Genomic DNA, 16,733 nt, shown 5'->3' on the forward strand with positions numbered 1-16,733 from the left:
TTTGATGTGGAATACTGAAACCCAAAAACAAAAAACAAAAACAAAAACAAAAAACATAGAACCATGACATATATTTACTAAATTAAGTTTTTCCCTTAGCTCGTTGCTGCTGTTTTCTTCATCTAGGCCCCTCTCCGTACCTTTTCTCTTCCCTAGGGTATGGATCTCTGGGTTTCGTTGCTCTGTTGTCGAGGAACTAGGCTGAATGTTTGGAAAATGCTGTAAATCGTATGGTTTAATTTTTAGGTAGTCTTGTGTGAAGCTAGTAGTAGTTCTCAGTGATCCTTGTGGGATCCTTCCAAGTCAGGTTATTCTATGTTCTGTGATTCTATGCTATGTAGAAGCATAATGGATTTCACAAACTCTGCAATGTAAACATCCTCAATAGACCAGCTATATACAGATTTTTAAATAACAATGTTCATTGAGAAGATTTTAAAAACGTATTTTCTAGGAATTTAATGCACATAACTATGAAGCTGTAATATTACATAGTTAATCATTGCTGCATGTACTGCAGAAAATATGCACTTCAACAGGAAATGTTTATGTAAATCACTAAGGCTTTGTCCATGAAATGCTTTTGCATTCCACTGGGAAGGAGTTTCATTCCAGAATTTCTTCTGTAGCTATCTCGATAGTACATCATAATAAAAACATCAACAGAACAACAGTCCTTAAAATGTTTTATTGAACTGTTTTGTTGTGGGTTTGTTGTTGCTGTTTTTTAATGTGCAGAAGATGCGCCTGAATAGTCTGTGTTTTGATTTTTATTTAAATCCTCAACAATCATAGAATCATAGAATATCCCAAGTTGGAAGGGACCCATAAGGATCATCAAGTCCAACTCTTGACTCAAGACAGGACCACCCAAAAATCAGATTATATCGTCCAGATGCTTCTTGAACTTCAACAAGCTCATAAGTTCCTACTGTGGGCAAATCCTGAGATAATCAGAAGATTAGTGCAAAAAGTTACCTTAAAACATTTTCGGAAATTAGAATGGAACTGAAGTTTCAACCTGTGGGGGGTGGGTTTTTTGGTGTTATCTTAGATTAGTATAACATATCGGATCTCTTTGGAACGTCATTAGTGACAACGTAGTTTTCAAGTCTAACTTAATCAGAAGTTGTGTGCACTTTTGCCTTCATAATCTAACTTTATATTCCAAATAACCAAAGCCTTGTTGTCTCTTGTTTTGGGGATATTATAATAATCCATGAAAAAACAAAAACCTTATTTAAAAACATATAGGATTAACAGTGTAGACAAGTAGGTGTCGTGACTCAATTAAAAAGGCTTTATTTTTTTATATCAGAAATATAACCCGAAACCCCAATAAATAAAGGCTGATAGGAAGTTAGCATTAATAATTCAATTATAACACATGGAAGTATCTGGGTAATCAGATCCTCAAGCTCTCCTGATACCGAGAATTCTCTGCAAACTACGAAGCAAATACATAAATAACTCAAAATGATTGTGATACTGATAACTCAGAAAGACTGTGAAAGCTTAGAACTAAGACAACATAATCCAGATTAACTTATCCCCCACAACAGTGAATATATGCATGATCTACACTTGAATAAAGTATATTTAACAGTTAAAAGAAATTAACCACAAAAAAGGAAGCTTTAAATAATGGTGAACAAAATTTAGTTTTAGGGCACACAGAAGCCCTTTGTGGTAGATTCCCAGTAGTGGCTCTTGTTTTTTTTGTTTCCTGCATATGTATATAAAATTGAATTCTACATGGTTATGATGTCAAACAGGGCAACATATTGATTACAATATAGCATATCATCACACCCTGGAAATAACAACACAGCCCACTGCTGAGTTTGCATTAATACACTGGGAGAGAATATAGAAAAGTCATTGGTCATATGTTACTGATAGGCTATTTCATGGCCACAAACTGCTAGTGAACATTAATCTTTTCTGTCACATTATCTTCGAATAATGGGAAAGCGCTGGGATTTTATAGCTTTACTCCTTGTATGTTTTAATTGTTTTAAATGATAAGGTCACTAAAACTCATGCACGTTGCAAAAAACATCATGCAGTAGTTAAGGTAAACCATTCAAGCAATTTTTATTCATTAATATTCATAAATACACACAGCAGCTTCATTAGAGATTTTTCATTTCCCCCCCCCTTCCATTTGAATGCAGAGATTTAGGAGAGCTTTTTGCATGTCAAGCTACAGGACACAGAGCTTTTCTCTCTGCACTGCAACCTATATTTACCTGCTAATAGTAAAAATTAGTTAAGTGGAAATGATTATCATATATATCTTTTTGCTTTTCTTCTGAATGTACACAATGTAACAAGAGTGACAGACTTGAAATACATCACCAAAAACAAACCCAAGATAGTTGTTGTCCACTTTCATTGGCAAATACAGCACAGAGGACATTGTCTGCAAAGTGAGATGCCATCAAAGAGGAGGCGGAAGAGGCTCATTTCCTTTATTATTCTCTTTTAAATTTAGATTTTCTAAAGCAACATCTAGTGGCATAATATCTACACATCCCATAGCACCAAAATCAGCAAATTCTCCCTGCTCATCCTCATCTGAGGAGGAACTTTCTTCCTGCATCAGAGTGGACAGTAGAAGCTCTTGAACAAATAAGCTACGGTCTGCCTGTTCACTTTCCTTTGACTGACGCTCTGCTTCTGACATCTTAGGGTCATTCAACCTGCATAGTGGCATAGAAAGAAAGAACACCTGCAGTTAGTGAAAGCCCATTTTGTTATTACTAAGTCTAGCAGCTGGACTGATGAATGTTGAATAACATCTGAAATTCATTCTTTTTGGAACCAGCCAAGAGTACTGCTATGCTTCTGTTGACATATACATATCTGACAATGCCTGAAACTCCTGATGCAACAAGAATACAGACATTTTAAAAACTTGCTCCTAGTTACTACAAAAAAGCATAATAGAAGTGGATTCTAAGGCTGAAGGAAAAAAGTAGCTATTTCCAAAGTTTCTTACCCTTCAGAGTGATTTTGTTTTAAAGAGTGTTAAAATTCTCTAGTCATCCCTGAAGTGCTCGTTTTGTCCCCAGTACAACTTCTAAATTCAAAACTGACATAAAATGCATCATTTCACACAATGCACAGAGATTACCAAAGCACAGTACATGCATGCACCATCACCTAATAGAAGCAAGGAAATTACTTGCTTCAGTTTTACCCTAGCTGACAAGATCAGTACTGAAATTTACAGATACTTTCATTAAAGTTATTATTTTCAAAAAGTTTTTGAGATACTATTATGAGTTTATATAAAAATCAGCATGATAGCAATAATTTGCCCCAAAAAATGTATACAGACACAGCAACTGTTTAAATATCTGTGCTCTTTCCCAACATCCAACTGAAAAAGTAATATTCCTTATGTTTCTCTTGAAATTGAGAAATAGCAAGTAACATTTATTAATTGCCAAGGAGCAGACATACAGCAGGTTTGAAAAAGAGATGTTACAAGTGCAAAAAACATAGTATCTAAACTATAAACTTCATTAGGTATCTGTCAGAAGTAGATCCATGGCTGGAACTATAAGCAGCTGATAAAGCTATAGCTCAAGTTATAAGACTAACCTCATTTCCAAGGTCTGCAGAAAACAACTAATCCATTTTCCAATCTAAAGCTTTAAATACATTCCTAGACACGTAGAAGAAATGCAGCATGACTGTGAGACTGCGTCTCACTTTCACGAACACTGAGACTCCATGGGCTATTTCTGCAGCCAACTCTTGGGAGTTGGCTTTCTGAAAACAGAAGAATTCCCTTCAGGCCAGCTACAAGCTACTACTCAGATAATATTTCCTTGGTTTTGCTTTACTCCTAATGGTGTGGATCTAATTTTTCTGACTATATTATGTCTGTACATAAACACCTAACTAATACATAAACTGAAAAAATGCCAAACATCACATTCTTATGATTACAGTACACAACAAGATGTGCTATTTAACATTATTCTAATATTTTGAAAATTGTAACAAAGTACAAGCTACTACCACATCTCTAAGTACAGCATAATCAGGTTTAAGAACAGTTCAGTGGATGAAGTTTATTGCTTTTAATGGTGCTGCACTCAAGTGTGAATTTTTTTTTTTTATATAGAGTTATGAATTACAGATATTCTGCAACAATTATTGACCTCTAACACGAGCGTATTCTGTACAATTCACTGATTAGTCCATTAATCCTGGGATATATTTATCTGCAGTTAAGGAGCCTATTTTGATACACTAAAGCACATGCCTAACTAAACACATAGTAGTTTCACTGAGTTCTGTCTCTAACAGGGCCAAGGAAAACAGAAATGGCAGAAAAGTTAAACCCTCAGAACAAGTTACCTTGTAAGAAGAAACTGGGAATTGTGCGTAGTCTGCTGATTGTTTTCTGTGTTAGATGAATTGGTTGCTACTATAGACTGTGTAAGATTGGTGGGGATGCTGCTTGTGTTAGTGCGTCTAGTTGCATTGCGTGCAGTCTCCAGTTGTTGTCTTGCTGCTTGCGCATGCTGCCGCTCCAACTGCAGTTGCATCTGCAACTGCTGTAACTGAGAAGCAGAAGGGCCGGAAGAGTTGAGCTGCCCTGCAGAACGTCTCACTCCTGATAACTGAGATAAAAGTTCTGCCAGGAGAGAAATTTATACAGTGAAATTTGATTAAATACATATACATATAATTCAACAACATATGTCCTGAATACTAATATATTAATTCCTTTGATTTCTAAAGCCTTCCAATAAATTAGTGAACAAATCATACTGATTTCAAAAAGCTTAATTGGCTATCCATTATCAGTATCCCATGCCTCAAAGCCCATATGGTAAGGAAGATTAAGAGTCATCTAGAGTAACTGTACGTAAGAGATTCAGAGCTTTTTAAACCCATAAGAGTCAACCTATGGGGAATATCCTATAAGCAATATCCTGTGCAATAATTCTCTAAAATGTTATCTTCAAGTCAAAATAGTTATTGACTAAGAAAACACTTCAATTCTCCATTCAGTTCGTAGTTTTATTCTCCACCCGATATGCACCTTCAGTGCATATTCCAGAGGACAGTTGTGTTTCAGAAAGACAGAAATATTGCAGCCTTGTTTCAGACATTTCTGGGAAATAATTATTTCAGAAAGCTTTTTCAAATGCTGTATGACATTAGAAATATTTTACCAGAGCAGGCTTTTTTTGTGCGTACATTTTGACCTTTGTTTGAAATTGAGAAATGTTAACAATCATAAATAAATAAAGTCTGGCATGAATTTCTTTCTTCCAAAGTTCAAGACCAACAAATTCTGTCCATGCTAAGCATTTCCCAAAATAAATGTTAACAGTAAGTGATTTATTACAGATTATATTCCACACAAAGTTGTGAGTACTACTTTGCTGTGCTTGATGCAAGAAGGACAGAAGATTATTTTGTTCCCCATCAATCCAACCATAATTAAAGCTGCAAGATATTATAAGACATAAAAGATTTCCTTGCATCTTACTTTCAAGATAAAATCCTTTGAAACTAGACATTTCTTAGGGAAATAAAGCCCGATACAGTAGCTCTTAGTATCAGGAACTTTTGGTATGCAAACAATAAATGCTCAAGTCACTACTTCTGATAGTATATAGTAATTATTACCCCAATGAAAAAAAAAAAAGACATAACTTTGCCAGGAAAGGCAGGTATACTTATCCTCACTTTGTAAAATTACTTTGTGTATAGCCAAACAATATACTGTTAGATGTGAGCTTGATACGCAGGCTTGGTATGAGATAGACACCCAGCCAGACTATACTACAGTCACTGAATGCAAAACAACATTAATTCAAACAGTCAAACAAGAAGACTCAAAGAAAAGTCATTTTATTACACATTTTATGCTCCTAAATGGGAAGGCCTTGTGAGACTGAAACAAATTAAGGCAGTCACTTCACATTTCACTGAGCTGAACGATAAGTCTTGCACTCTAGGACACACAAACATCCTCCCTTCTTGCACCAACTCTAGTGCTTTTCAGACTCGTGACCTATCTTAACTCACTAAAAAACAGCTTGTCATTTTTTTCAATTTCTTTATAGACAAATTATTTTTGAAAATCACAAAGCTGAATACTTACAGATTATATCTGTAAATACTAAAAACATGCCTCAATGATTATTGAAAGTTAAAAATGAGAGATCTTGCCCAACACAACCCTCCTATACCAAAATATGAAACAAAATGCTTACAAAATAGAATTACTTAACAATTTAAAAAGACTTATAAGGCCTCCTAAAAATCACCAAGTCTGTATTTCAAATGGCAATCTGATTTTCTCAATTAATATTTTTAAATGCATATCAATAATATTCCAATTGAGCTAATTTCATCTTGCTGAACTCAAGTATAGCACTTTATGTTAAAAAAGATAACATTCTTCATTTCTAAATACCTCTGTGCATACAGCAAATTAAAGTTAGATGCACTGAAGAAAGTAATGGCATTAAAGTAGGTAATGGTGGTTAGAAACAATTACATTTAAAAATACCTACATACATATATGAGGGCTGTTCCAAAAGTAATGCCTCCTATTTTATTATGTTGGCCCACAATGTCACAGGTGGATGTTGGTGGTATGGCAGTAGAGGTTGAACCTTCCCAACAGTATTCCATTACATTTTGTTGATGTGCAACAGATGGCAGCAAAGGGGCAATCTGACAAAATGCTGTCTGACATGGAAGTGCATATGAAGCAAAGGTGTGGAATTGAATTCCTATATGCAGAAAAAAAAATAGCACTCACTGACATCCATTGACATTTGCTGAATGTTGATGGAGACCAAACAGTGGACGTTAGCATAGTGAGATGGTGGTCTCAATGATGTGAAAGACAAGCCATGTTCTGCATGTCCATGCAGATTTTTATGAGTGCAGCATGCAGGCTATTGTTCATTGTTGGCAAAAATGCATAGCATGGTGGTGACTGCTGAAAAACAGTGGTTTGTAGCCAAGAATTTGGTCTATCAAATAGTGTTATTGTGCTCTTTGTATCTGTTGTAGTTTCCATGGAAATAAATAAAAAGCTTTACTTTTGGAATGATCTATGTATATGTGAAGAGAGGTAAAGAGACCTGAGACTTTTCAGCATAGAAGATAGAAGGCTCAAGGGGGACATCTTATCAATGTGTATAACTGATCAGAGCTGGCAACTCTTTCTGAGAGTGCAAGAGCTCTCAATTCTCACATGTAAGAAATCAGGCAGGAAGGGAAGGAAACCAGCATGATTGAGTAAGGACTTACTGGTCTAACTGAGGTGTAAGAAGGAAATGCACAGGAGGTGGAAGCAGGAACATGTGGCCTGGGAAGAGTATAAGGATGGTGCCCAGATATGTAGGGATGGGATCAGGAAAGCCAAGGAACAGTTGGAGCTGAACTTGGCAAGGAATACAAATAAAAAGAAGGGATTGTACAGGTACATTAGTCAGAAAAGGAAGACTAAATAGAATATACTCCTCTGATAAATTAGATGGCAGAATTGGTGACTACAGACATGGAGAAGACTGAGATAGTCAATAATATTTTTGCCTTAGTCTTCACTGGCAGTCACTCTTCCCACATCCCTGAAGTCCCTGAACCACAAGACAGACTGGGGAGCGAAATCTCTCCCACTGTGAGTAAAGATTGGGTTTGAGACTACCTGAAGAACCTCAACAACATAAATAAGTCTATAGGGCCTGATGAGATGCATCCCAGGGTCTTGAGGAAACTGGCTGATGTAGTTACCAAACCACTCTTCATCATATTTAAAAAGTCATAGCAGTACAGCGAAGTCACCTGTAACTGGGAAACATCACACTCATTTTTAAAAAGGGGATCTGGGGAACTATCAACCACTCAGCCACATCTTGTCTGAGAGGATCAAAGAACAGATCTTCCCTCCTGGAAACTATGTTAAGGATATGGAAGACAAGGAGGTGATTTGAGACGTTCAACACAGTTAGGGTAAATCATGAATGACCAATCTAGTGATGTTCTATGAAGGAGTGACAGCACCAGTGGTCAAGAGAAGAGCAACTGATGTCATCCACTCAGACTTGTGCAAAGCATTTGATACAGTCTCACACTGTGGAGAGACATGGATTTCACAGATGGACCACTTGTGAGATGAGGAAGAGTTGTAGTCAATAGCTTGATGTCCAGGTGGAAACCACTGATGAGTGCTGTTCCTCAGGAATCTTTATTGGGACCGGTATTATTTAACATCTTTGTCAATGACATGGACACTGGGACTCAGCAAGTTTGTGAATGACACCAAGATAAGGGTAAAGTTGATACTCAAGAGGAAAGGGATGTGTATTAATTTCAGCTGGGATGCAATTGTTTTCTTCAGAGTGTCTGGTATGATGCTATGTTTTGGTTCTAGGAGAAAAATAACGTTAATAACACATCAATGTTTATAGTTGCTGCTAAGCAGTGTTGTACAGAACCAAGGCCATTCTCAGTGAAGGGCCCAAGGAGCTGGGAAAGAACGGAATTAGGACAGCTGACATAAACTGGCCAAAGGGATATTCCATACAATATGACATCAAGTGGAAGGAGTTCTGAAGGGAGGTAGGAGCTCATGTCAATGTTTTCCACTACTTGGGGGGAACATCGATTGGTGGGTAGTGAGCAATTGCTTGTGCATCATTTGTTATATATATATATATATATGTATATATATATATATTTGTCAGAATAGTTATCCTTTTCCTTTTCTCTATTTTAGTAAATAGTTTTATCTCAACTCACGAGTTCTACTTTGTTTTTTTCAGTTCTCTCCCCTATCCCACTGGGAATGGGGGAGTGAGTGAATGACTGCGTGGTGCTTAGCCACCAGCTGGGTTAAACCACAGATATAAGGAAGAAATTATTTACTACAGATCATAGAACCATAGAATCAACAAGGTTGGAAAAGACCTAAAAGATCATCCAGTCCAACCATCCACCCATCACCAACAGTTCTCACTAAACCATATCCCTCAACACAATGTCCAAATGTTCCTTGAACACCTCCAGGGTCGGTGACTCCACCACCTCCCTGGGCAGCCCATTCCAGTGCCTGACCACTCTTTCAGAAAAGTAGTATTTCCTAATGTCCAGCCTAAATCTCCCCTGGCACAGCTTGAAACCATTCCCCCTGGTCCTATCACCAGTTACACGAGAGAAGAGGCCGACCCCCAGCTCACTACAACCTCCTTTCAGGTAGTTATAGAGAACAATAAAATCTCCCCTGAGCCTCCTCTTCTCCAGACTGAACATTCCCAGCTCTCTCAGCTGCTCCTCATAAGGCCTGTGCTCCAGACCCCTCACCAGCTTTTTTGCCCTTCTTTGAACCTACTCCAGGGCCTTAATGTCTTTCTTGCAGTGAAGGGCCCAAAACTGGACACAGTATTTGAGGTGCGGCCTCACCAGAGCTGAGTACAGGGGGACAATCACTTCCCTGTTCCTGCTGGCAACACCATTTCTGATGCAAGCCAGGATGCTATTGGCCTTCTGGGCCATCTGGGCACACTGCTGGTTTATGTTCAGCCGAGCATCAATCAATACCCCCAGGTCCATTTCCTCTACAAGCCATGGGCTGCCAGCTTCTGCAGGAGAATGCTGTAGGAAACAGTGTCAAAGGCTTTGCTGAAGTCTAGGTAGACTACATCAACAGCCTCTCCCTCGTCTACCAGACAGGTCACTAGATCATAGAAGGAGATCAGGTTGGTCAAACAGGACCTGCCCTTCGTGAACCCATGCTGGCTTGGCCTGATCCCCCAGTCATCCCGCACATGCTGCATGATCTCCCTCAAGACAATCTGCTCCATAACCTTCCCTGGCACCGAGGTCAGGCTAACAGGCCTGTAGTTTCCCGGATCCTCCCTACAACCCTTCTTGTAGATGGGAGTCACGTTGGCAAGCCTCCAGTCTTCTGGGACCTCATCAGTCAACAAGGAGCGCTGATAGATAATGGCAAGCAGCTCGGCTATCACCTCCGCCAGTTCCCTCAGCACTCTTGGGCGAATCCCATCCGGCCCCATGGACTTGTGACAGTCCAGCTGGAGCAGTAGGTCTCTGACTGCATCCTCCTGAATTGTGGGGGGTTCAGTCTGCACCCCTGTACCAGGTCAGAGAGTGGAGCACCCTGAGGATAACTGGTCTGACTTTTAAAGACAGATGTAAAGAAGGCATTCAGAACCTCTGCCTTTTCCTTATCCTCAGTGGTCACATTCCCAGCCTCATCCAGTAAATGGAGATTCTCCTTAGTCCTCCTCTTATTGTTGATGTATTTGTAGAAGAGTTTCTTGTTCCTTTTTACCCCAGTGGCCAGGTTGAGTTCAAGCTGGACTTTTGCCTTTCTGATTTTCTCTCTACACATCTTAACAACTTCTCTGTACTCTTTCTGAGTCGCCACAGGAGGTAGATTCTCTTTTTCTCCCAGAGCCTCAAGAATAGTTCCCTATTCATCTATACTGGTCTTTTTCCCTGCTGGCTCATTTTGTGGTTTGGGGACAGCCAGCTCCTGCGCCCTTAAGACTTCCTTCTTGAAGAGCAACCAGCCACCTTGGACCCCTGTACTTTCTAAGACTGAAACCTAGGGGACTCCCCCGATTAGCCTTCTGGACAATTCAAAGTCCGCTCTCCGGAAGTCCAAGGTAGCAGTTTTGCTGTTCCCCCTCCTGGCTCCACCAAGAATCAAGAACTCTACCATTTCATGGTCACTCCGTCCAAGACAGCCTCCAACCTCCACATCTCCCACCAGACCTTCCCTGTTTGTGAACAGCAGGTATAGCAGGGCAGCTCCTCTCGTAGGCTCTCTCACCAGCTGCATCAGAAAGTTATCCTCCATACACTCCAGAAACCTCCTAGACTGCTTCTTCTGCGCTGTGTTGTATTCCCAGCATATGTCGGGGAAGTTGAAGTCCCCCATGAGGACAAGGGCTGGCGATCGTGCAGCTTCCGCCAGCTGCTCGTAGAACACCTCATGTCTCTTCATCCTCATTCGGCGGTCTGTAGCAGACACCCACCAGGATGTCTGTCTTGTCAGCCCTTCCCCTGATCTTTACCCATAGGGATTCAACCTTATCATCCCCAGCCACAAGCTCAGTAATATCAAAGCACTGTAGAATATAGAGAGCCACACCGCCACTCCTCCTTCCTTGCCTATCCTTCCTGAAGAGTTTGTAGCCAGCCATTGCAGCACTTCAGTCATGTGAGTCATGTTTCACTACCATAATGGTGGTGAAACACTGGAACAGGTTGCCCAGAGAGGTTGTGGATGCCCCCTCTCCAGAAATGTTCAAGGCCAGGCTGGATGGGACTTTGGGCAACCTGATCTAGTGTCCATGACAGAGGTGTTGGAACTAGATGACCTTAAAGATCCCTTCCTGAACTCCTTTCAGTACTCAAAGGGAGCCTATAAACAGGAGGGAGATTGACTTTTTACATGGGCAGGTATTGATAGGACAAGGGGGAATGGCTTTAAACTAAAGAAAAATATTTACATTAGATATTAGGTGGAAATTCTTTACTCAGAGGGTGGTGAGGCACTGGAACAGGTTGCCCAGAGAAGTTGTGGATGTCCCATCCCTGGAGGCATTCAAGGTCAGGTTGGATGAGGTTCAAGGCAGCCTGATTTAGTGGGAGGCAACCCTGCCCATGGCAGGGGAGTTGTAACTAGATGATAGAGTCAGTGAAGCAGAGTTCCTAGCCAAGAAGAAACTGGGGGGTCTGGGTCCTTTCAACCCTGGTTTGCTGGTGTAAGTGCCTGTCTGGTTGGCCATCAGTCTGAAGCAGAGGTAGAAATGCCAGCTGATTCCCCTGGAGTGGATGGACATGGAGAAAATTTGGGACAAATATACCAGGACACCTTCACTCCCATGCCCAGCCTCTGTTATGTGGAATTCACAAAGCTGCTCTTAAACTATACCTCAAATAACATCCCCAAAGCTGACAAGATTCAAAAGTTGGTGAAGGATACATGGGACGCATGGATGGCCAAGCTGCAGCTGTCTGCAGACAGCTTCATCTGGTAACAGGAAGCCCATGCCAAGATGGATAATCTATTCATGGAGATCAACACCGTTGGGACTTTCCTTACTCGAGCCTTAGATCATATGTACAAACTCTGGACTAACCTCCAGCTTGACAGGAGTGCCAAGTTCCAGGATTTCTGAGCTCCTCCATCCATGCCAGTCCTTCAACCATGTACATCCACCTGGCCAGTTTCCACCTTCCCATGCACATCTCCCCCAAACCCCATGAACCTTGTAAGCCATTGGTCGCATGCAGCCCATCTTTGGAAGCAGCTGCAGGCAGACAGTACTTAACCCTGCTACTCATGTGCAGACTGGAGAGGGAGCAGAACAGGAATCACTGCAGGGGTGGCATGGGGCACTCCCTGCATGGGAGCTATGTGAAGCCCTCGCTCTCTCTTCACAGAGCTTCACCTCTTCCCTTGGCTCAGGGACTGCTGACGTGCAGATACAGATGGTGGCTTGCCAGCACTCAGCTGCTGACTAAATCATGTTGGACAGATCCCTCTGCCCTGTGGACTGTGGGTGTACTTCACAGAGGGAACTTCTGAGGGCAGCACAGACCACACACTGCCTTGAAAGCAATACATTTCAAAGTGATGCTTCACTGTGGATTTGTTCAGAACCTTGAAATGGGGAAGATGCATCGACAACAGGAGCGCTGGGAGGCACATCCATCTGCTTCTTGGAGAAGGACAAAAGAAAATGTTTTTTCCCTCTCCAAGCCAGCTTGTTTTGTACTATTACACATCTGACTTTTTTTTTTTAATTTTTATTTTAAGCTGTAACTGCATAAAAAATAAAAACAAAATCAAATTTAAAAAATGAAGAAAATAAAAAAAGAAATTGGACTAGAGGACCTTTAAGGGTACCTTCCAACTCAAACGATCCTATGATTCTATGATATTAGGCAGAAATTCTTTACTCAGAGGGTGGTGAGGCACTGGAACAGGTTGTCCAAAGAAGTTGTGGATGTCCCACCCCTGGAGGCATTCAAGGCCAGGTTAGTAACCCTGTCCATGGCAGGGGGGTTGGAACTAGATGATCTTTAAGGTCCCTTCCAACCTAAACCATTCTGTAATTCATCTGGTTTTCTCCTAGAACCAAAACATAGCATCATACCAGACACTTTGAAGAAAACAATTCCACCCCAGCTGAAACTAAGACAGGAAAACACTTTCCTTCTGTGAGGTGGTCAAATATTGAAACAGGTTGTTCAGAAAGGTTGTGTAGTCTCCATCCACGAAAATATTCAAAACTCAACTGGACAAGGTCCTTAACAATCTGCTCTAGATGTCCCTATTTGAACAGGGAGTTGCTCCAAATTATGCTGAGATGTCCTTTCCAACCTCAACCACACTTTTATACCACTTGTGAATAGGTCAGTCATGTGAACTATGCCTAAAAGTCTTTTAATTGAAAAGCACAAGCTAAAGGCCAGTGTTTTCTGTTTCAAAAGTTCCAGGTACAAAATTTAATCAAGGATACTGCTCATCAGGAAACATCCATCAATTATGATGACAGTAGGAAGCATATACACACACTCAACTTTAAAACATAGAAAAACAAGGCACCTACTATCATTTTGGATTTTGTTTCAAAGTCTATTTAAGGAGTCTGGACTAAAATTGGTGGTTACAGCTCTTACCAGCTATAGGATCCATGGTTTCTCTATTGCTTGTAGAATATGAACTCTGAGAAGATGAAAGCCCACCAGTGGAACTGCTAGTAAAGTGCATGTTTGATCTACGTGCACGGGGGCCTCCCAAACCCCGGCCTGGGTGAAACATTCTACGTACGTGTCGGACACCACTAGATTCATCATAAACAAGCAGTTAAGGAAAATCATTTGATATCAAGTATTAAACATTAAGAAAATTTAGTGAGGGACAATTATTCAACTTCTGAAGTGTAATGCAATAATAGCCACAGTGCCAGTCAGAACTATAGACACGAACCCAAGGCACTCAGGGCTGCTCACACCTTTCTTGGGCTTCTTATCATGTCTAAAAATGTCAGGATGGATTTCCTGCTTTTTGTATAAAAGTTTTCAACCAGGTAATTTAAACAGATAATACATGTTCAGCAGAAGACATTAGTCAATAGACACAAGGATTTTAACATCAAAATTAGAATTTCTTTATAATCACTTTACACTCTGAAGACAATTTTTGAAAAAAAAAATACCTTTTTCAGTTCCCTAATATAGAATGGCAAGGAGTCCTCTGAGACTAGCTGACATAGTTCTTAATTGCAGAGGACTTGGGGCTCCTACTTCAAGAATCTGCTCTCTGGAGAAAAGAAAGAAAATCTGTCCCATCAACTACACCTACTATCATCAACTACACCTCTGACAGATGGCAAAATTAAGACCATTGAATTCCAAATCTCTTTGTGGAATGAAAGCTTTATATTATGGGAAAAGAACAATTCTTGGGGGAGATATTTCTATTGTCCCTGATGGATTTACATGAAGATGCTATATCAGAAAGTGTAGGCTTCTAGCCCTTCATAGCTGGGCCTATGAAATTGTTATCCTTAAAAATAAATTAATTGTATATCTGTCATAATTTTCATTACTCTAATTCTTTGCTATGTGTCTTTATTCTTAACATGTACATGCTTGCAAATGTATGTTCATCTCTGAGCATTAAAAAAAAAACAAACCCACTTTTTTTATTTCCCCCTTGTCCTGCATTTCTAGAAATGTCCTATAATCCTATCATTTGTGTTCAGTTTTCAACTAAACATTTTAAACCCACTTAAACTAGTAAAAAAAAGAAAAAAAGTGTAAATTATAGTGATAGTTGATGATTTGACAACTGTTCTGTGCTCAGTTTGCTCTTAAAATAATATCACTTCCAGTTGTTACATTATTTTGTGAGCTTAGTAGATAGTAATTGTGTATATACACTTTTCTCTTTTTAGTAAGATCAGTTTTCTTATGTATTATCAATTGTCTTATATAGACATATCTTATCTATATATCAGTTCTATATATCAGAGTTTGACAAGAAATTTAACACTTCTCATTAAAGTCATTCAGTAGATACAAGTGACTTTTTTTTTTTAGTAACATATAACTTCTGTGCAGTTAGTCATCTTTCCTACTATTATATTATCTTGGAGAGAAAAAAAAAAGGCATGCTCTTTTATAAAAAAATAAAATAATTTGTGGAAATTACAAAGAACTGGAAAAGTTATACTGGACTGCTCCAAAAATATTGCCTTCTATTTTAATATGTTGGCTCATTATATCAGAAGCAAATGTTGGTGGTATGAGTAGAGATTGAATCTCCCTAACAATATCCCATTACATTTTCTTGCTGTGCAACAGATGGCAACAGAGGGGCAGTGTGATAAAATGGTGTCTGACATGGAAGTGCGTATGAAGCAAAGGTGTGTCACTGAATTCCTCCACGTAGAAAAAATTGCACCCATTCACATTCATCAATACTTGCTGAATGTTGATGGAGACCAAACAGTGGATGTCTGCACAATGAGGTGGTGGTGCCTTTCAGCAGTAGTGACAGTGATGTTAAAGACAAGCCATATTCTGGACGGCTATGAACAGCTGCCACATCATGAAATGAAGAGCATCTTCATTCGTCAGACTGGCAGTTTAGAACCAGGGAACTGTGTACGGAGTTGAATATCAGCTTCAGTGGATTGGAATCAATGGAGGCAGTGTTGGAATACTGCAAAATTTGTGCCAGGTGGGTTGCGTGCATGCATACACACAAACAGCAAGAACACAATATGCAAGTTTTGCAGAGCCTATTGAACTAATAATGGGGCTGAAGGTGGCAGTTTCCTGGATCTACCAGTGATGAGACGTGGTGTCACCACTGTGAGCCAGAGTCAGAATGGCAGTCCATGTAGTGACGTGAATTCCCCACTGAAGAAAAAGTTCAAGACATGTTTCTCAGAAGGTAAAGTGATGTGCACTGTGTTTTGGGATAGGAAAGGTTTTTATTTTCCGGGAACCCAGACAAACCATCAAGTCTCACCGCTACATCGCAATACTGACTAAGCTGAAGGCTCAAACTTCCGGAGTCAGGCCAGAGAAGAAGGCAACATTTATCTTGCAACATGGTAACACCAGGTCCCATACCGTTCTGAAGACCAGAGAGCACATTGCCAATCTTGGCTGGACTGTTCTACCACATTCACTGTATAGTCTGGATTTGGTGCCTTCTGACTTCCACCTGTTTGGGCGAATGAAAGAGGGACTGTGTGGGCAACATTTTCCCAGCAATGATGCCATCATAACAGCTGTGAAACAGTGTGTCAGCTCTGCTGGTGTAGACTTTTATGAGCGTGACATGCAGGCTCTTGTCCATCACTAGCAAAAATGCAAAGTTAATGGTGGGGACTATGTTGAAAAACAGTGTTTTGTAGCTGAGAATTTGCTCTATCAAACAGTGTTATGCTCTTTGTATCTGTTGTATTTTCCATGGAAATAAATAGAAAGCATTACTTTCAGAGCAACCTATGTATATGCTTTAACTTTTCATTTTCTGGGGCTACTAGCACAAGAGAGATGTGGAACTGTTGGAGCAAGTCCAGAGGAAAGCCAGAAAGATGATCAGAGGGCTGGAGCACCTCTTCTACGATGAAAGGCTGAGGCAGCTGGGCTTGTTCAGCCTGAAGAAAAGGCAGCTCTGGGGA

General features: G+C 40.1%; 2 protein-coding genes across 2 annotated transcripts in view; one reads left to right on the top strand and one right to left on the bottom strand.

Annotated features, from left to right (window-relative positions):
- Positions 1-1,279: 1,279 nt before the first annotated feature.
- Positions 1,280-16,733, bottom strand: part of LOC122158474 (E3 ubiquitin-protein ligase KCMF1-like) — a 49,975-nt gene continuing 34,521 nt past the window's right edge. The window contains exons 3-5 of the mRNA XM_042815172.1: positions 13,711-13,885; positions 4,378-4,657; positions 1,280-2,705 (exon numbers count right to left, since the gene is read on the bottom strand). Coding sequence (XP_042671106.1) covers positions 2,444-2,705; positions 4,378-4,657; positions 13,711-13,885 — 717 coding nt within the window. The 3' untranslated portion in view covers positions 1,280-2,443. The remainder of the gene's footprint in view (positions 2,706-4,377; positions 4,658-13,710; positions 13,886-16,733) is intronic.
- On the top strand, positions 11,373-12,203 carry GINS2 (GINS complex subunit 2). Its single transcript, XM_042815173.1, is given in 3 exon segments — positions 11,373-11,428; positions 11,715-11,872; positions 11,875-12,203. Coding segments are annotated over 3 exon segments (543 nt in total).

This window comes from Centrocercus urophasianus, unplaced genomic scaffold (genome assembly GCF_019232065.1).
Source record: "Centrocercus urophasianus isolate 14NV4802_14NV808 unplaced genomic scaffold, USGS_Curo_1.0 seq_1413, whole genome shotgun sequence".
NCBI classification, from domain to species: Eukaryota; Metazoa; Chordata; class Aves; order Galliformes; family Phasianidae; genus Centrocercus; species Centrocercus urophasianus.